At 45.7% G+C, this 20,465-nt stretch overlaps 3 protein-coding genes and 1 long non-coding RNA gene across 5 annotated transcripts; 2 read left to right on the forward strand and 2 right to left on the reverse strand.

The window, feature by feature from the left end:
* Positions 1-177: 177 nt before the first annotated feature.
* On the reverse strand, positions 178-5,435 carry rp9 (RP9 pre-mRNA splicing factor). The gene is made up of 6 exons (XM_085900642.1): positions 5,138-5,435; positions 4,693-4,723; positions 4,468-4,597; positions 3,273-3,364; positions 2,979-3,040; positions 178-1,891 (listed from the first exon to the last, which is right to left on the reverse strand). The coding sequence occupies exons 1-6, from the start codon at positions 5,284-5,286 to the stop codon at positions 1,729-1,731; spliced, it is 627 nt and encodes a 208-aa protein (XP_085756768.1). The 5' UTR covers positions 5,287-5,435; the 3' UTR covers positions 178-1,728.
* A 159-nt stretch (positions 5,436-5,594) lies between these two features.
* On the reverse strand, positions 5,595-10,983 carry rmp24 (ribonuclease MRP subunit p24). 2 transcript variants are annotated; one of them, XM_085901506.1, is made up of 5 exons: positions 10,719-10,983; positions 9,284-9,306; positions 8,640-8,863; positions 6,515-6,681; positions 5,595-6,437 (listed from the first exon to the last, which is right to left on the reverse strand). In XM_085901506.1, exons 1-5 carry the CDS (start codon positions 10,811-10,813, stop codon positions 6,266-6,268), a joined length of 681 nt encoding a protein of 226 aa, XP_085757632.1. In that variant the 5' UTR covers positions 10,814-10,983; the 3' UTR covers positions 5,595-6,265. The 2 variants fall into 2 exon arrangements, with proteins under 2 accessions (XP_085757632.1, XP_085757633.1); XM_085901507.1 differs by having other exon boundaries at positions 10,612-10,737.
* A 128-nt stretch (positions 10,984-11,111) lies between these two features.
* On the forward strand, positions 11,112-13,968 carry LOC147041307 (uncharacterized). The gene is made up of 3 exons (XR_015063012.1): positions 11,112-11,456; positions 12,290-12,375; positions 12,734-13,968. It is a non-coding gene; the product is annotated as an uncharacterized LOC147041307 (long non-coding RNA).
* Positions 13,969-14,892: 924 nt separating this feature from the next.
* Positions 14,893-19,856, forward strand: galnt4 (polypeptide N-acetylgalactosaminyltransferase 4). The gene is made up of 11 exons (XM_085901286.1): positions 14,893-15,066; positions 15,705-16,104; positions 16,235-16,404; positions 16,472-16,661; positions 16,737-16,922; positions 16,988-17,105; positions 17,188-17,364; positions 18,094-18,225; positions 18,345-18,455; positions 18,640-18,792; positions 18,888-19,856. Exons 2-11 carry the CDS (start codon positions 15,725-15,727, stop codon positions 19,017-19,019), a joined length of 1,749 nt encoding a protein of 582 aa, XP_085757412.1. The 5' UTR covers positions 14,893-15,066; positions 15,705-15,724; the 3' UTR covers positions 19,020-19,856.
* The last annotated feature ends 609 nt before the right edge of the window (positions 19,857-20,465 follow it).

Below are 20,465 nucleotides of genomic sequence, written 5' to 3' on the forward strand. Positions count from 1 at the left end.
CCCTGACCTTTTCCCAGTCCATTTATGTGATTTTCTCTTTTGCAGTGAAACCTAAAATAAATTGTTTATGATAAAAGAACCAAAAAAAAGTGATTGACAAGTGAAACAAAATGACCTTAGTACAACTATAATTCAAGCATGTTTAAAAGCATAAAAGATGGAAATGTGGCAAAAAGTTTGGAATAAAATGAAAAGAAACTTGCTTTATTACTGTGGTTGTGGTAGCATACAAATTATGACAGCAGTTCATAACAGTTTCTCATATTTTGAGCAAAAAAAGCCCTTACATTTCATCTTACCCTTTTTTTTGTAACCTCTTTGAAGTGCATCCAGTAAAAACATTTTTGTATTTATTCTATATCTCTGCCAAAGGAAATGATACAGCAAATTGAAGAGTTAACGCCCAAGAAAAGCTTTGAGCGTAGCCACGTTTTTAATAATTCATCGTCATTGAATGCCCCAAGCCATCCCCCCCTGCGATGGTCATGTTACATGCAATGCTTCCGCGTGATCTCTTTCATAAACGATGCAGTTTGAATTCAGGAACGGAATTACTGGTTTGACCGATTCTGTTATGAGCGATCTCCGGTGCCCCGCCGGATCCAACAGTTGGCGCTGACGGTGGGTCAAAGCATGTATGATCAATATCACTGTGATACGAGTTAATATTGCTTCTTTTGCCCACCTGGCCAACTGAAAATGTTAATAAAGAGCTTTTGAGCAGCATCATAGCAATGGAAGTGAACGGATGCTAGAGCGCCATCAGATGTGTTAGCTCGTATAAATGGTGGCAATGTTTGCAGGCCGGAGGCGAGTAATCCTTCCATCCGGGCCCGCATTTGAATTGAAAGCTGCGCGGCGGGGATGTCAAAGGCGGCGAGACACAGCTGCGAAGGAGGGGAACAAGACACCGGCTTTATTAGTTCCAGCGCATGGAACTCTTTCACCGGGATCCGGACGCTTCCCGCTGCCAAGGTGACGTCCATTGTTGCGCACGTTAAGAATGAGACTCTTGGAGATGAACCTCTACCTTGCTGTCTCCGAAACCAGAAAGGTGGTAAAGAGGCAAATTTTGTACACTGTGTATTCAAGTGATGAAAAGACTTGACGTTTCAGAATTGTCAGTCTGGCTACAAGAACTTCCTACAAAGCGTCGACCTTCGCTATGGACAAAATAACTTTCAAATGATTCGTCGTGGTCTGTGTCGTGTGAAAGATCCGGCGAGGAACCTCGGAGAGAAGCAAGGCTCACGTGCGAGCGTCTGCCTAACCGAGAGTAATAGACGATGAAGAGATGGGGGGGGGGGGGGGGGGTGCTCACGGCATTCCAAACTGATGGAAGCTCAAGCCGCAGCGAGTTTTTCATCACTCCTTTCGGACTTGGGGGTTCAAGCTCAATGGAAAAAAAAAAAAAAAGTCTTTATCCTCAGCGCATGAGAAATATTGGCAAACATTTCTCAGCCACTGAGTGGATTTTTTTTTTTCCAGAGCAAACAACCCCCAAACCTCAAACCATCTCAAGTATGCTACACAGTTGCCTCCTTAAGGTTTAGTCCAGAGCACGGCGGTGAACGGTTTCCGTGGCGCGCTCCGCACTCGACAGAGTGCTTTCACAGAAACCCAAGATGGCGTCAACACAAAAACGAGGTAAACATCTGAACATCATCACATGCATAAGAACGCTGCCTTAAGGTTGCATTTCTTGACGTCTACTCGCGGTGCCGCCCATCAATCGGACTCAGAGGACGACTGGTGCTTCTGCTTCTTCTTGTGCTTCTTCTTGTGCTTCTTTTTCTTCTTCTCCTTTTTCTTCTTCTTCTTGCCGCCGTCTGAGTCGGAGGACGAGGAGGATGACGTGGTGTCCTGGAGAAGCTGCTGCAGCTGCTGGATCCTGCGGAGGAGGCCGAGCAGACCGTCAGGCGCAACATCAGCGACAGAAGCTGCCATCTGGCTTGCTCGCAAAAGTTTTGTGTTGATTTATGAGCATGAGATGCCTTCCCACCACTAAGTGGAAGATGGACACAAATCAGATCAGAGATGTGCGTTTATTGGCTAACATGCTAATGGCGACATAACCTCGTGAGTGCTTAACTTGCAAAATAAGAGATGAGATCAACGGCTTTCTACCGGAGGGTGGCGACAAATGTTTTCTTGTCCTAGCATGCGGGCTAATACTCGCTGTGAAAATTCAAAGAAAATCAGCCGGCTCTGGCTCGGTTATGGCGTTAGTCTGCATTTGCACCGATGTTTAGGCAGATTGGCACGAGAGCAACGGGCCAAGAAGGACAGCCACAGAAAAAAAGTATGTCGCTCGTGCTCAATGTTATTTATGTGACCACTCGGGATTCATGCCACTAATAGATGACAATCGTTTCCTATCAAGGGATAATGTTTTGGAATCACTAACAGGGAAGAAAAAATAATGGCAGCCTTTCCAAAGTCAACATAGCAACGCTTATTGGTTTCAGGGTTACGAGTCGTTTGAAGGAGAACGAAGCCCTCGAATTCGGCAAATCCAAGAGACGCTGACATCGTGTGATAAGAATCCTGCTCCGTGGGGATTATGTCACAAAAACTAGAAAACAAGTTTAGACAGCAGGATCATTCTTCTTTGTGCATTTTCCAATGATGTCAACATTTTGACAACTTTGAATGAATTCGCATGAATCCAAATCCACTCCACGACATCAATAGGCTCACTGAATAATCCTGCTCAGAAACCATTTAAATCCAATTAGAATGATATATCATTAGATGTGGGTGTAATTATAAATCGTATCATTAATTTCTTCAAAATGAGCTTAATTACTGGTTGAAAAAGAGAAATTGAAGGGCAGCTTGGGCTCAGTTTTGTCTCCCTTTCAGGAAAAACCTCAGATGTTTCACGTGGTGATGGCCTTTCGATGAGCTTTTTCCAACGCATGCAAACTCACATCAATCTGGCATCGGAATAAGACTTAGTGGTACCGCTCAATCACCTGCTTTCTTTGGCGTTCCTTTCGTTCTCTCGAATCAGGTCGTACATGGGGTCTTCGTGGGCCTGCCGGACAAACGGGAAGCTGTTAAAATGGACTCCCGAGAGATGACAGATAGCGGTGGGGAAATGGCCGCTCCATTTACCACCATTTTTGCTCCCTTTTTCCGTCACTCAGCTTTTTCCCAGTTGCATTTATGGTAATCATTGTAAGGTTCTGAGTGCTCCATTGTCCCATTACGTTGCATTAGATAGAGCGGGCCCACACGTGCTTTTCACACGAGCGCGGTGCACTCACCACGCGGAACTGCTCCAGTTTCTGGTTGCCTTTGATGAAAAAGGGACATTCGCGATCTCCTGTGCGATGGCCGTAACGTTTGCACCTCCAGCCTGCCAGAAATAGAAAAATAGATAAAAATACCACCAGGAACAGTTTGGCAGTCGTTTGATTAATCAAACAATTCTAATTAATTTCAAGGTTGGTTTTAGAGCCGGCATGTGGAGAAGAACTTGTAGAGGTCTAATCCTGGTCGCCATGGTAACTTAGCTGTGCTCTTGAGTTTAATAACATACGCTTTCACAAAACTATAATTACAGCAAAAATGCCCTTTATTTTCTCAATAGACATGAGCACTTCACTGGTTCTTTTATCTCAAACAAGGTATTTTAGGTTGCATTACCTGACATGTTTCAGCGTGTACCGTCATTTTCAAACTATAAGTCGCTCCGGAGTACAAGTCGCACCAGCCATAAAATGCACAATAAAGTCCACAGAGGTGAAAGAGAGCTCCCGTCGAGAAGGACCGGGCGTGCGTAAAAGCCATAATAGTTTTTCAAACCTTCTGTGTCACTCCAAATCATTAAATCCTTCAAACTCTTTGTCCTCCGTGTCACTGACAAAGCCGCTAATGATGCCCTTCGTCATCTTTGTCTAATCGGTGATCGAATCCTTTGCCCTTTATGTAAACAACCGCCGCGCGGCACGGGTGACGTCACTTGCAGTTCAAATGACAGTAATCCCTTGCTACGTCGCGGTTCGTTTATCGCGGTTTCACTACATCGCGGATTTTTGAATTCTGAAAATTTGTGAAAAAAATCACATATAAGTTGCTCCTGAGTATAAATCACCCACCCAAACTATGACAAAAACCGCGACTTATAGTCTGAAAATTAAGGTACTTCCGCATGAAGGCGGAAGTACACGCGAAACATGTCAGGTAATGCAACCTAAAATACCTTGTTTGAGATAAAAGAACCAGTGAAGTGATTGACAAGTGAAACAAAATGAACTTAGTACAACTAATAGACATGAGCTTTCGGGGTTCATTTTAAAAAGCGACTCAAAATGAAACTAAATAAACAATTAAAACTAACTTCAAACTTGTTCTGTAGCTTGAAATTGTGCAGTGCCGTTTTCCAATAACATGAAGCCTTTAGTTTTGGGCACCATGGGGTCAAGTTATGCGCCATGTGGGGACCTAAATGGCACTTACACTGCATCACCTTGACCTCTTTGCCCAGCGGCATCCACAGACCCTTGGTGGGCGCCTTGGCCAGGAAGGTGCGCGCACCCTCGTTTCCAGGTTCAGCGGGAATGCAGTCCTCGGGTTTCTCCTCATGCTCCTGTCAATCAAATGTCCGTGTGTAGGGTGAGTAGTCAGTGTCACTTTTCTTGACAAGACTTTGCCAAATCTGGTAAATCACGAGAGGGAGGTTACCTTAATATATCCAGGTGGAGGTTTTTCATAGCTGGAAAAAGATAAGATGAGTTAATTAACTGCTGCTGTTGCCTAAAGTAGGACTGGATGACTAAGCAATTGAATGATTCCAGTTTATTTGTAAATGACCTCAGATTTGTTTTTAAAAGTCATTTAGCTTCTTTTGTAGCACAAAGCTCTGTTGACATAGCTCTGAACATAGTGTAACTGCCATAGACTTTAATTTCTGCATTTTGATCACTTTTGTGATATACAGTGCTGGCCAAAAGTTTTCATTTTAGTCTCAAAGCATTTGTAATTGCAATCATTTTCTGGAAGATATTAACCATTATCTGACAGATTTGTTTGGGTGCCAATACTTTTGGCTAGCAGTTTGTTTTAGGGCCATTTCGCCTAGCCCGAATACTAAGCATAAATGAATGAAAGAAATAATGTTGACACTCACAATGTCTCGATGTGTTTGAGGTTTTGTACTTGCTGGTTGAGCCTCTTCATTTGACTTTTGAGTTTCTCGTCGTCCTCCTTAGACGTTGTCTTGTGTCGTTTGTGCTCTCGTCGCTCATCTTTCTCCCTCGACCTCTTCCTGCTCGACATTTTGTGGCAAATGTCGTTCCACTCAAAATAATAAGACCAGATAAATGCGTTTAGATAGTTTGGGAGTCGCACTAAGGGTTTGTGGATAAGCTAATGTGACGCTAGCGTCGGGGTTTGACTTCCGGAGCAGGAGAGCTAAGCTGCTTCGTGCAAATCCAGTGCCCCTAGCGGGTGGCGAGCGGGACTGCATTAACAAACACTGAACAAAACCAATACATAAACTACTTGAAAAATAATTGTCATATAAGAATTACATGATCTAATCTTACATTTGATTATATACTAAAGGGAAAAAAGGCATGACAGTATGAATTTCTGAAAAGGTTTTATTTCATTTCACTAGAGGTGGTGTAAAAATGGAAACGTGGCAATGAAGCATTGTACATTTACAAAACCCATTCTGCAAAATAGAAAACTAGATAAAATTTCTATAGGACAATATATCATCCTATTATGTAAATCAAGAAATAAAGCCAGGGGGAAAAATAAATGCTACATGAGTCTTCTTATAAGAACATGTTGACAATTGTATGCAAATTCGACAAGTAAAAAAACCAAAACTAACATTCATATAGACATACGCACACCGGAGTACAGTATTAATATCAAATGACTTCTTGGATTTACTTTAAAAAAAAAAAAAAAAAGGTTTGTAAAGCAACAAAAGACACTGTATAAGCTTATCAACAGCTTCCTTAATTACGTTGTCAAACCAAATAAAGATATCAATGGTGATCATGTAAATTTGACATCAATTCCAAACAATCCCTTAAATTTCTCATTCATGAAGCAGAAATGCTCATTTGAGGAATTTTCATCCCAAACCTCTGATCAAAGCCATCACATTTGAGGTCCCAGAGGTTCATGGCGGCATTGTTGCAACATCCCAGCCAGAGGGGGCGCTGTAAGAGCGAAGCAGCCAAAAGCCTCCCCTCCTTCCGTTGAAACGGCTTCCCCAAGTAGAAGATGACCAGGCGACTCAGAGAGAGGAAAGGAAGTCTTTCAAGCTGCCCTTCTTGTTGTCTGTCTTCTCCTGACGCTTCAGGATTTTGCTTAGACGCTGGACCACCCAGTTCTTGACCTTAAAGTGGGTCTTGGTGGATGAAGGGGTGGATGAGGTGGAGCCGGGCGTGCCGGAGGATGTGGATGACCTGGCCAACGGGGAGAAATAGGAGTGAAGACCACCTCACGTCAAGTCACGCTCCAGCTTCGGCTGGACTGAGTTTACCTGGGGGTGCGGAGGGGGGGGGCCTTGTCCTTGCCGGGAGTGGATTTGTTGGTTGACGGAGTGGTCTTCCTCTTGCCGCTGCTGCCGGGAGTGGGAAAGGTGGACAAAAACTGGCGGTTCAGTCCTTTGTGTTTGGTTGTCTTGCTGCACGTGTGGCAGGTGGCCATCTAAGAAATACAACACTGAAAACGTAAATAAATAAATTCCACGACTGGAACGTGCACCAATTTCACAAAGTAACAGAACGTGGGTGGACGTGAACAATAAGAGTGATCACATTATTTCAGGGTGAAAGCGATAGTAAGCAAATGCCTTTGACGTTTGTTGTGACTCATTTTGGACCCCTGGGATACAACGAAACCAATCGGGAGGGGGGGCTGTGGCGATGAAGCTCTGCCCCCTCAAAACATCTGAGCTGCTGAGTTATGCTCCACAATGAAGCGCGGGAAGTGATTCAATTAACAGCTGAGCTTCTTTCCCAGGTTTTATGAGAGGAGTATGAGCCAACGAGACGACGAGGAGCTGGCACGCGGTGGCATCTATATGGGGCGACGGACAGGTGCTATAACGCTCGAGGTTGGACGACAACTTTTTCCGCGTGAGCTCTACCAACCTCCAATTAAAAACTGCAAACGCTACAATCTGTTAATTCGAATAAACCAACGAGACGCTTCGGGCAGGCATTCCACATCGGGATCTCATTTCCAGCAGATTCCTATTTTACGACCAACCACCGGGGGTTAAAGCCAAGATCATTTAGGAGAAAAATCGCATCATCACTTATAACAAGACCAACCCGCAGGCTCAAACTTTGCCTTTTTTTTTTTTTTGCATGCTCAGCTGGCACTGGAGAAAAAGTTTGAACATACATCACCTCTGCCTTCAAAAGCTGACTAGGTGGGCTTGAACTCACCGACACAAAGGTAGCCATTTTGCAACAGGTGACGACGGTGGGCTGCTCCGTAGTAGCGCTTACTATGCCGGAGCGTGCATGTCCTGCTTTATAGCCGGCTGGCCGACCGGCCCACCCATCTATCCAAGGGGGTGGCTCTCTCTCTGTCTGTGTGTGTGTGTGTGTTGACTGGAAGTATGACTGGCCAGCGCGCTGTCACAGGCTGAGATTTACGGGTGTCATTCCCAGCACCGAGCAGAATGCATCCAATGATGTTTAAAAGGTACATCATGTTCTCGCGAAGCACACGGATGCATCAAAAGTTGAGCGTCTCGAGAGGGATTTGGACCTCTGGAGAGTGAGGGATGGAAGCGCAGATGAGGGCCTTCCCTCAGTGGTGTTTTTCCTTTCAAAGCGTGACCCGGTTCCGAGTCATCTGAGCCGATATCGATATGAGCCGCAAAATCGGATGGGCTCTCGGATCAATACGACCGACTGCACGCACCTTCAGCCATCGACGGGATTCAAGATGAACGGAGTCAACACTCAAGAGAAGCGAATGACTTCAAATGACAATTCGGCATGTGCCTGGATCTGCTTGACGGGAAGTGATTGTAGGCACAAATAACGCATGTGGGGATGGTTGAGATTCTTTTTCAGCAGCAGCCGGAGGCCTCATCCCTCATTCCCAAACCCCCTCCGGGCGCTCTCGTAAACTTGCAGAGAGCGACAAATCACATGCTGGCAGAATGAGTCAATTCAAGGAAATGAGAAAACAGCAGAACTTGTCAGTCTCACAAAGGAAATGGCCCTTTCAGGAAGCATTTTTCAAACACTTAAGATTTCTCGTGTTTTTGGTTTTTTAACCGCACTGTCCGAGAAGAACGATAAATGTTTCTTTCTCCATTCATGGTGGCGCCCTCCAATTGGACGAACAAGCTATTAGCAGATAATCTGACCTGCAACGTCGCAGGGGAAGGAGGAATGACATCACGGGCCCGGACTGGCATGCGGCCCGACGGACGGGCCCCTCGCACCCACGGGAGGGACATTTACACCTCATACTGCTCCGTACCGGTCTGCAGGTGCTCGCAGATGTTGCGAGCGGGCTCCTACGGTTTCGGAGGAGCGACTCTGTGCGGCTGGCTAAAAAGATACCCCGACTATTATCACGTGACCAAAACACTCGCGTCTGTGTCAATGAATGACAGAGTTGGCATTCGGTAGGCTCACCAGCGTGGAAGATGACGTCCAGAAGCGATGCAGGCGGCGCTTCTGTAGCAGGCTGAGCGCCTTGCCCTCGGCTCTTTGCCGCAGGAGCCTCTGCTCCCTGGCGGAGGGCCGGCGTTTGGGTTGCAGGCGCAGCCGCTGGTTGTCAGGCCGCAGCCACTGGAAGCAGTACTGGCATACCAATGTCTTATCCAACGCCGTCACAGAGGAGCCTGGCTTCTTTTGATCTGCAAACGAGACCATTGCAAAGTGTAGCAAGTGAGAGGAGCCAAACAGGCATTCCGCAATATGGTGTTCGCTATTAGCAGTAAGCGCTCTCAGAGGTGACAGTCATGATATCGCTTGGACAAGGCAGTTGGGCGTCCGCCAGATAGCTGGTGGCTTGGGTTAGCTTGAGCAACACTGACGAGTCGTTTGCTCGCGCAGACGCTTCTTGACGATCATCATCATAGCTTGTCACGCCAAACAGCGAACCATTCCAGGGTGTTCCAATTCACATTCTAGGAGGATATGCTCGATGGTCTGGGCGCCCTTTACGGATTAACAGGGTCACGACGAGAATGTTCCTAACTTGACCCCTTCTTGATGATAAAACGCATATTGACACAAGTGAGGGGAAAATGCTCACAAGAGAGCTTTTGACTTACCCAGGCACACAAAATACTTCTCACTGTGGAGGAAATGGACAAAAAAAAAAAAGTTAGACACATGATTGCGAGATAGACCACTTTGCAAATGAATGCGTAGTTTGCAGGTAGGATGGACAAACAGATTCACATTGGACACATTGCTCCGAGTCTTTTGCCACGTTATGAGAGTTAACACAAACTAACCGAACTAAAATCGCAAAGAGAGAGACTATAAATCAGCACTTGGGCTGCAAACTCAAAGGCCTGTTACCAGTTTCAGTGGCTGCACTAGGATACAGGTGTCTAAAAATGAGTAGAAGCCAACTGGTGGCAACCCACCAAAATATAGCACCAGTTTCAAGTCCTGACTATGAGGTTCCAGTTTTGGAACGTCACCAATGACATATTTGTGCTCTGCCACCGCTAAGTCTGCCTAAAATTACCTGCGGCCTTGAATCAATAAAGGGATTCATTTTGTTTGGTTTTTATTTTTAAGTCGGGCTGCACGTGCATTTGGGAGGCCTGGATCTCGTTTGGGGTCGGATTTAATCTGGCGACAGCGAAGGTGGTTTGTTGGTGTAGTCCAGTCCGAAGGTGAGACATTACACGGGAGATACTAGGACAACTTGGCAGTTGATCCGCTCACAATTTCATTGATTTAGAGTTCACGCCTGAAATGTGTGAATGAAAAGTTTCAACGACATTGGAACGATACAAACTTGAAGACACAATTTGCATTATTTGTAACTACTGTGTTTTATAGCGAGTCATCAAAGTTTTAACACACGGCTTCCTTGGTGGAGGTCTATGAAAGGACTGCTGATTCCAGGCCAGGATGTTGAAGAATTTTCTTTTCCCACAGCCTTCTCCGGTGGGAGTCTACCGCTCATCAACGAGCTCTTCGTTATTTACATACTTGACAGGCATCTCCTTTTAAGAGCACGTTTAGTTGTGACGATAAACGGGAGAGATGCTATCGGCAGAGTGCTGGAACGTCGTCCCATACACGTACCATCCCGCCTTTCCGGGATTGCAAACATTAACGCATATTTCCCGACAGCATTTTTTTTTTTCATGCGTGAGCCTGATTGTCCACAAACATTCTAGCAACAAAAAAAAAAGGACATGCTTCTCCAAATCAATCATCGTCGTGATATCATACAAAATACGTATAATGTTTTTTTACGGCCAAATGTTAAATTTAAAGTCCTACAAATATGGAAGACTTTAATGATGAATTTTCAAGGATTTTAAAGAATTCGTTACAAACAAGGCTGCTATGCGAAAAATGTCCACTAGAGTGCAAAAAAAAACAATCACAGTAGAAAACATTTGTCTGGACTTGCCTGTTTTTCCTTTTAAACATCTTATGATGCGTTTCCACCATCAAAACCAAATGTAATGCCAATGGGGCTGTGAAGTGTTAAATAATGCAAAATAAATGATTTCTTACAGGAAAAACCGTGATTCCTCCGGACAGCTTTCTTGAAACAACAGGGACGCGTTAAGCCGAAACATGTCCGACAAGTCTTTGGATTTGAAACTCATTTTACCCACACGTTGAATCCTTTGATGACTTTCCGTATTATTGTTTTTTTTTATAAATAGAACCTTATAAACCAAACAAATGAGCCAAGTATACTATTATTCATGCATAGTGGGAGCAGGAAATGTCGAGCACACAAATTCGACTCATTTTCAGTCGCGAGTCGATGACGTAAGAGAGCGTGGGGAATTATGGGAAACTGAGTCTGGAGCTGTTTGAAAGCCTTTCTGTGATTAAAAACAAAAAAAAAACAAGAAAAAAAAAGCAATCTTGAATTCACTCACAATCCACCACTATATTTGCAACAAAACAACAACAAATAGCTGACCCTGTGAGAGCATTAATTCAACTGTAGGTGTCGCTCTAAGGCTCCAAACTATTAGAGGTCTCCCGGTAATACACTGCGGGGAGAAAAATGTGTCATTGGCTATTTTAAAGCAACACTTGGGAGGAGGAGGAAGGTGAAGACCGCCGATGTGTGAGCACGAACTCAAGCAAGTCGAACGCGAATGCTCCATTCGTGAGCTTAGCCGACTGCGACGAGAAACAGTTGCAAAGCTAGAATAGCGCTGGTTGGAAAAGTGACTTTGGTCCGGTGCTGTGACAATTTCTCCTGACCGGTTCCAGAACATCTGCAGACAAAAGGTACGTTTGAAATAATACCACATATCATATTTGCATGGGTGGTATTGATCATCAGCAATTAACCACTTTATTAGGTACCACAATAGAAAAGAGCTCCATCACAAATTCCAATATTGTGATTGACACTGCTGGAGAGGTGTTCATTTTATGAAGCAAATGTTATTATTTGGGGTGTATTTTGCATGCTTTGAACAATGGGGATTCTTCCTGAAACTTAATAACTATGTGAACTAGTAAAGTGTCACATTTTTATAGAATATTTAGATGTCCAGGTGTGTCTAAAATTGTGGCAGGTGAGTGTACCGAATGTGTGAGTGTGGTGTAATTCAGTCACATGAGCAATACTAACTGATGATGATGGTGATGATGATGATGATGATGATGATGATGATGATGATGATAGGAGCCAAACATTCTCCTTTGTTGCTCAGGGAACTGGTTTCACTGACTATCCTAAAATTTGGTAGGCATGTCTATCATGAACAGACCCACAAAAAAGTCTTAAGAAACCATGCTCGAAAAGACGCTGGCATTTTGCCATTTTGATTTAAAGCAGCAATCTTAGGGTGATTTGGGCAATTTCCTGACCTAAGTGGAGGTGATGAAGATGCATGATGTCATGCTCCTGCAGGGCTTCGCATATTTAGCTCGCTCATGCTGACACGCTTGCAGGGAGCGAAAGCCCCGTGTGGCTTGAGGATTCACAAGTAAGGTCATGGATACGTTTTTTGCCTTATTTTGATTTGAATACTGTTTGAACTCCAATCATTTCTGTTCATTCTCGGGCCCTAAACAATCATAATGAAGCTTTGCCTACTTTGTGTTTACTTCAGGCCACAGCATGCAGAACACCAGAGAACAGAGAAGCTTATTCAGCAGATTCGGACAGGCTCTCCTATCACCAAGGGAATTATAATAAGTAAGTGGACGAAATAGTTTTTGAGTCTTTTTCTAGAGAAATAGGAGGTGTTCCATTTGACAAAGCTCGAAGGAGTTTAGTAGAATGCGTCCCTCTGGCTGCTCTGTCTATAATTCATCTCCTGCTTGCTTTGTCCTTCACCTCCTTTGATGTGTTCTGCGTTGTCCTCAATCTAGGTTCGCTCTACTTTAGTGAGCTGCAATAGCACGAAGCAGACAGTGGTTGGGGCATTGGGAGCACTGAACGAAGAACCCAAAAGGTTCCTTTTGGTGTAACTAAACCCTTCTGCTGCGTGTTTGCATCTTGGCCTTTTCTCTCGGGAGCATTTTTATCATTTGATCTTTTTTTTTCTTTGCAGCCAATCAGCCACGGCCGTCTGGAGCTGAAGGTGACTTGCCGGGCCTGGCCGGGGGCTGCAACACAGGACATGGGTCTTGTCTCTTGTGCCCGCTCGTGTCTTGTGTTGCAGCCAGCGGCTTGGCAGCTCTGCATTGCTTCCACTTGTTTTGTTTGACATCATTTTGTCAATGAAAACGGGATTACATTTGCATACATTTCCCCTCAGTCAGAAAAAAATGGGGATGGTTTTGCTTGCCGTGAACAGCTTGGCTGAGTGTTGGCGGTTGTGACTGCATGTTCCCGACAAGGTCAACAGTGACGAGCGCACCTCCCGACACATTGAAACGCCAAACCAGCCTTCAGATTTCAATTGGAGGATGACGTTAGATGTAAATGTTATACAAGAGTTAAAGGGAAGATGAAGTGCAGCGTGACCCACTCACCTCACTCTATTTCAACTCAATGAATCTGCTAGTCAGACATTGAAAGATGATGTCTTTTCTGTTTTTTATAAGTTAGAACCTCCTCAAAGAAAAAAGCATTTTAAGGTTTTGGAAAGACACAAAAACCGGCTAAAAACTTGGCTGGGATTTTGGTATTAATATTCAGCCCCAACCCTGTTTAACTGAGCAATGCAATATTTCAGGCATTGACAATCAGTGGTCCGGGGCCCTCTAGTGGTCCGGGTGGTATTGCAAGTGGTCCACAAAATTGGAAAAAGAAAATAATTGTAACATTTGTAAAAATAAAATTGATTCATTATTTAGACTTGATTTATTTTCCAGCCCCTTTTGTGAAACATTTACCCATCCAAATTCTGTCAAATGTAGCTGAGATTCCCAAAATAGACATACAGATGCAAATAAATAGCCTGTATAGGTCTATCCTCCTTCGGAGCAAAATAAAATAATATTCCGCCAAAGCGGTGGTCCCCGAGTTGCTTGTTGGTTATAATAATGGTCCCTAGGATAAAACCAGTTGAAAACCCGAGCAATATTTGGTTGGCATGTCTATCCTGAGTAGACCCACAAAAACTCTCAGGAAGCTTTCATGCCTTTCATGTGTCTGAGTCTTGGTTCTTCAACAGCTGTAGCTATCATGTCTGTCCATGTTATGTCCATGTATGCAGCCACGTGCTTTCCAAATAAAGTTGAGTTGAGAAAATAAATGCTTTAAAACTTTTAGGAACTCTACTTTGAAAAGAACCGGCACAGAATGCGTCAACGACTGTTTCTGACTTTACTTCATGATGACGTGTTGCCAAACAAAGGAGCAAGGAGCACTATCTAGTGACTCCTTGCACCTTTTGCATCTATGTTTTTCTGACTGATGTACTTTGAACCATCAAACAAACACACCCACCTAGTGCTGTTGGTTAAAGAACCATTCAAGGCCTTCTTTGGAGGCCTGGAGGAATGAGGTCATTGCAGCCGGGAAGGGAAGAGAAGGGGGAGGAAGAGTCTGAGGAGCTGAAGGAGAGAATGAAAGAGGAGGAAAAAGGAGCTTGGCGTGAGACCAAACAGTGCAGGTGTCTGTCCAATAACAGCAGGCCACGCCAGAGTAGGACCTCGACGCTCCGGGAGACTCAAAGCGAGCCTAGAATGGCAAACAAACACACATCCAAGGCTTTTCATATGTGTGTGCTAGCTCCGTTCATTGTTTATTCATGGAGAGCACAAAGGCATCCTTCAGTCCTCCCCCAGACAACCCAAAAGGTGTTTTGGGCAAAAAAGAAGCAACATGACGTCACACTTAATTAACAAAAAAATTTGTGAAATAGTTTATCATGTTGTATGTTACCTCTTGTAATGTTAACATATATAGCCTACATGTTAATCATTTCATTGAACTGCATTTCTTCTGAATCCATGGGAACAAAGGTAACCCACCTAATAAAAACACTGACAATAATGAGCAGGCAGAAAAAAATAATTTTCTTCCAACAGATGGCAGGAGATCTAAAAGCGTTGAGTTATTCACACTTTAAAAGTCACAATTTTAAAAGGAAGAGTCAACGTGTAATATATATATATATATATATATATATATATATATATATATATATATTTAACTGAATAAGAAGGACTTCGATCCAAATCAAAACAAAAACAAGGCTTTTAAAAACGTCATATTAAAAACTGTTTTATTTTGACAGGCCGTAGCGGAATTACTTTTATGGCGTTTCCGTCTTGCCCCCGACTAGCGTGACGAGGAACGCGGAGGGAGCAGCGAGAGGATGTTTGCGACGTCTGCTGACATCTGCACGCCAGCGGTTTATTTCTCCCGGAGAGGACGGCAAACAACCGCGACAGCCACGGAAGCACGCCCGGACTCATGTAACTGCTTGCCGAGGTAGGTCGGCGACGTCGACATCTTTGTCTTTTTCAAAGAAATGCTTCGTTTCCTCACTTCTCGAACACAAGTGCAAAAGTTCTCAAAAACAAAAACTATTCAGGTTAAAGTAGACCTAGTGATTCGAGTCGTTTACTCGAGTAAAAGCTAAAAAGTTATGTTCTCAAGCACTAACATAAAAATGTTTAAAAACGCCACGGGTCGTTTCAATCTGGCTGACTAATGAGCAACTAGTTGGGGTTGTGGTATCTGCCCAAAATCAAAGACCTTGTCCCAAAAAAAAATAAATGTTATTTTTGGAACGTTCACCACTAATTGAAAGTGGTGAATGGTGGACAGAAAGGGAAAGATTTAGGATGCATGTCAAGTTCTCAGTGGAGCTTAGAGCTATTGGATGTTGGAAGGTGTCACCAATCAAAGGGGCTTTTTGTCCTCTGGCGTCTCCGTTTTTGGAACCTCGAGACGCCCCGAGCTCCCTGGCGGGAATCCAACATGGCTTTTCTTCCTGTGGAAATCTGCGTTTCCTCCTAATAATCTGCCAAACATGAGATACAGTCATTCTCTCAGTGCGGCTAAGCTGAAGAGAAAACCATTGTTTTGCCCAAGAAAGCATCAAGTGAACAGTCACCTTCCCGCAGGTTTTCCTCTCCTGGCTGCCATGAGGGGGCGCTGCTCACACAAAGTGGGCGTGCTGGCCAAGGCCTTCTTCCTGCTGTGGCTGTTGTGGCTGGGGTATCTCCTCCTCGTCCTCTCCCCCTCGTCGTCGTCACCCTCCTCGTCCTCCGACGACACGCCGGACCCGGAGCGTGACAAACGCCACGTCGCTGGGCCGGACCCGGCCGAGCTGGCCCGTCCCGTCTACGCCAAGCCGCCGGCAGATGACGGCGCCCCGGGGGAGTGGGGCCGGGCGGCGGTCCTCGACCTGGGCCCGGAGGAGAAGACGCAGTCGCAGGACAGCGTGGAGCGCTACGCCATCAACATCTTTGTCAGCGACAAGATTTCACTCCACAGACACATCAAGGACAACCGGATGCCGGAGTGAGTCAGAAGCGATCCAAATTTTGGAGGTGTCATTTGTGTAAACCGAGTTTTGGACTCGGTGTGAAGTGGCAGACGGCACGCAAATGACACTTAGCGTGATCGCTGTCCGCTATTTATCATACGCCAGGTGCCGCAGCAAGCAGTTTGACTACCGCCATTTGCCCAGCACCTCTGTCATCATCGCCTTCTACAACGAAGCCTGGTCCACGCTGCTCAGGACAGTCCACAGCGTCTTGGAGAGCACGCCCGACATTCTGCTCAAGGAGGTGATCCTGGTGGACGACTACAGCGACAGAGGTGGGGACCCCAACCGGGAAAGTGCCAGCAATTTTTGTCGATGTTGACACGTGGGCTTGTTTGTCAGGCTACCTAAAAACGCCGCTGGCCCAATACCTGAGCGGCTTACAGCGCGTTCGTCTCATCCGCACCACCAAGCGCGAGGGCCTGGTCCGGGCCCGTCTCATCGGCGCCGGCTACTCGGCCGGCGACGTGCTCACCTTCCTGGACTGCCACTGCGAGTGCGTCCCCGGCTGGATCGAGCCCCTGCTGGAGAGGTGGGTCTGCGCAGCCTGTCGGAGCGCTTCAGATGGGGGTGCGCAAGCAGCGGATTGTATTTTTTTTTTTCGAAGGATCGAGCAGAACCCCAACACCATCGTGTGCCCCGTCATCGACACCATTGACTGGAACACCTTTGAGTTTTACATGCAGCCCGAGGAGCCCATGATCGGGGGCTTCGACTGGAGGCTCACCTTCCAGTGGCACGCCGTGCCCGAGCGGGAACGCCGACGCCGCAAGTCGCGCATCGAACCGCTCAGGTGAGGACGCGTGGGGGGGAAGTCGTCGGACCTGATACGCAACAACTGTGCGGCGTCCTCGCCAGGTCCCCGACGATGGCGGGCGGCTTGTTTGCCGTCAGCAAGGCCTACTTTAAGCGCCTGGGCACCTATGACACGGGCATGGAGGTCTGGGGCGGCGAGAACCTGGAGCTCTCCTTTCGGGTCGGCGCCGCCTCCTCGTCACCGGCCTGCCGCGGGTTTGTGCTTGCTCCACCGAGTCTGAGGTGTGCGGGTCGTCCCTCAGGTGTGGCAGTGCGGCGGCAGCCTGGAGATCCACCCCTGCTCCCACGTGGGCCACGTCTTCCCCAAGAAGGCGCCGTACGCTCGGCCCAACTTCCTGCAGAACACGGTGCGAGCGGCCGAGGTGTGGATGGACGACTACAAGCAGCACTTCTACAAAAGGAACCCGCCTGCAAAAAAGGTGCGCATATCCCCGGTGTTAATATCCCCCCAAAAAGAGTCAAATGAGGAAACGGCTGACTGATCTCCCAGTTCTCTGGACGGATTCTTTTTTAACCGGAGGGACTTTTGTTCTTTCTTGAAGACTTAGCTGACAAAGACTGTCTTTGTTTGCTCAGACGCTTTGCACAGCGGTCGATACCATTAATCGGTGAATGAGTGGATGCTAATGCTAGGCATGAAGCTAACTCAACATATTCAACTTTAAAGACAACTGCAGCTTGAACAAATCGCTGTACACAAAAGCACAGTTCAAAAAAATAGAATCATAAATTGTGTCTAAAACTAAGCGTCAAATCATCCAATCAAGTTGGAGAGCCAGAATTGCATTGATTTTCCAAAAAGGCAAAACATCAGCGCCAGAGGGCACAGATAAAATGAGTGACAAATTTAACCTGGGCTGTTTTTAGCTTCACCAACTTGAATTACTTTTAGTTCCGCTCCGTAGTGTAAGCGCTTCGTGGCCAGCCGCTTCCTCATTCTTGCCTGGTAGTTCCTCGAAGCCGCCAAGATCAGCCCTATGCAACATTCCAGGAGGGTGCGCCAAACGGAACCGACAGGTGGCCAGCCGCTGCGCACCTTTGCAAACACGCCCACGTTCAATATTTATTTTACCTGTCTGCACTAAACATACAGCTGAACAATTGAAAACGAATCGGCGGTGACGACGATGCTATTTCGGACCTGACAGGAGAACTACGGCGACGTTTCAGAGCGCTTGCAGCTCAGGGAGCGGCTGCAGTGCAAGTCTTTCCAGTGGTACCTGAATAACATCTACCCGGACCTGCACATACCCGAGGACAGGGCGGGATGGCACGGCGCCGTGAGTGGCCCATTGCAGATTAGACTTTAGGACAAATCATTCCATATTGAGCCAACCTAACTAAAGAGTGGGAATTTGCACAAATAACCATTTTGACTGATTGTTGTCCTCCAACCAAGTTGCGCAGCTCGGGAATCCCTTCGGAGTGTTTGGACTACAACGCCCCGGATCATAATCCCACCGATTCAAACCTCTCGCTGTTCGGCTGTCACGGCCAGGGAGGCAACCAGGTGACGCACTTGACTTCCGCCGTGTTGAACTGAACCACGTCACTTAAAAACAGCCACTAGCTTGGTGCTAACTCATCATGCACTATAAGGTGTTTTGGTGGCTTTGAGCGCATGAATGGCATTCCCATTTATATTTCCGTGATGAAACTCAAGTGTGTGACAGTTGCTTGCCTCTGCGTTGCAGTACTTTGAGTACACGTCCCGAAAGGAAATCCGCTTCAACTCGGTGACGGAGCTGTGCGCCGAGGTGGCCGAGGGCCAGACGGTCGTCGGCATGAGGCACTGCCCCGGCGACCGTGATGTCTCGCCGCCCGCCATCTTGTGGGACTTTCGAGACGTAAGCAGCGATTTTCCCCCCCCCCCCCCCCCACACACACACCTCGCTCGCCATCTCTCATTCCGCCTTTTTTGCCTTTGTTTCCCTTCCACTAGGACAAAAGCATCTACCACCCTCAGTCGGACAAGTGCATCACGGCCTACCGCACGCCCGAGGGCCGCGCTGACGTCCGCATGAGGCCCTGTGATCTGCTCGATCAAAACCAGCAGTGGAAGTTTGAGTGGTAGACGCCCAAAGCCAAAGTCTTGCCTATTGAGGGATGATTGGCCCCCTTTTTAGTGTATTTTTTCTGCCTGCATGTGCTGCAGAGATGGAGAATGCTGACTTTTAGCCGCCGTGTAGCATGGAAGTGCCTCAGGAAAAGTGTCATGCTCACAAAGTGCCTGACTGTGTCACTCCGAACCAACAGAGGGCGCCACCTCAGGCAAAACCGTGTCACCACAGACAAAAGGTTATGTCCATAAATTGAAAGAAAATCCACATCTAATTGATGCACATTATAAATGTATTATGACAATAATACATTAATATTAGTACTTTTTTAAAGCCCCCCCCTCAAAAGTAAGTTCTTGAACAAAACTAGGATAAACTGCTAAGTACTGACACCCTCTGAAAACGTAACATTTTGAAAAAAATCTTGAGGTGGTGGCTTTGACCCAATAATATGAGAGGCAGCAGACAAACTGGTGTCCTGACCAAAAGATACTTTTAACACAAGCAAGTGCAATTATTATCTACAAGACTGAATCAGTGGGCCTTTTAGAAGGATGTCATCCTAACCCCTGTGAGATTTCTTGCCTTTTAAATGTGATTAGTTGAACGAAAACATGACTGTTGGATGACTATAGTCACTTTTTGACTTTAAACTCGCCTCTGCTGGTTGTTTTTATGTCTGATTGTACTTGAAGAGGCTAAAACAAAATGGAGAACTGTTCGGTGGCTTTTGTTTTGTTTTTGGATTATTGTCGATTTTGAGGGACAAAGTTGATGTAAGCACTCCTGAAACTACTGATGCAATGCAGGGATTACTTGATTTGAAGGGAATGAATTAAAACCTTTAATGATTGCAATTGGGCTTTGTCTGTACATTTTTTATATGCAGCAGAACTTATCATGTATTTTTACTTTCAATTCATATTTAATGGCATGTGCTTCAGACATGTACCACGAGAGGGCGACAGAGCAATTCAAAAGATCCGCCCAACACCAATTCACATGGTTACGCAGTGATGTGTTTTATGTGTCTGTAATTTTGCCAATTAGTAAGGATCTTAAAGTGAGCGCCGAGAAGAAACGACGTGTACATTACTAGTTTACGGTACTCCATCGGCTATATTTATAGTTATGATTATGTTTAATATGGCCCTCCACTATGACTATCACAATAGCAGACTCTGTCCTCCCAAAATAACGTCAATTAATTAAAACTGTGATGACAGTAAAATGAAAATTTTCACAAATATGAAGCTACTACACAGTCAGGCAGGTTATTGTGACTCAAACACGTGAAAATATTTGGAGATTAAAAGTTATTTGAACAGTTGAAACATGTTTTGAAAGAGCACAAATGTTCACCAAGCGCTTTTCCATGCTTTTTATCACATTAGAAGAGTATATTAAAAAAAACCTAAAAAAACAACAACACCGGAGTCTTTTATTTTGAATTACACGCG

This window comes from Syngnathus leptorhynchus, chromosome 20, assembly GCF_054491065.1.
Source record: "Syngnathus leptorhynchus isolate UIUO chromosome 20, UIUO_Slep, whole genome shotgun sequence".
NCBI classification, from domain to species: Eukaryota; Metazoa; Chordata; class Actinopteri; order Syngnathiformes; family Syngnathidae; genus Syngnathus; species Syngnathus leptorhynchus.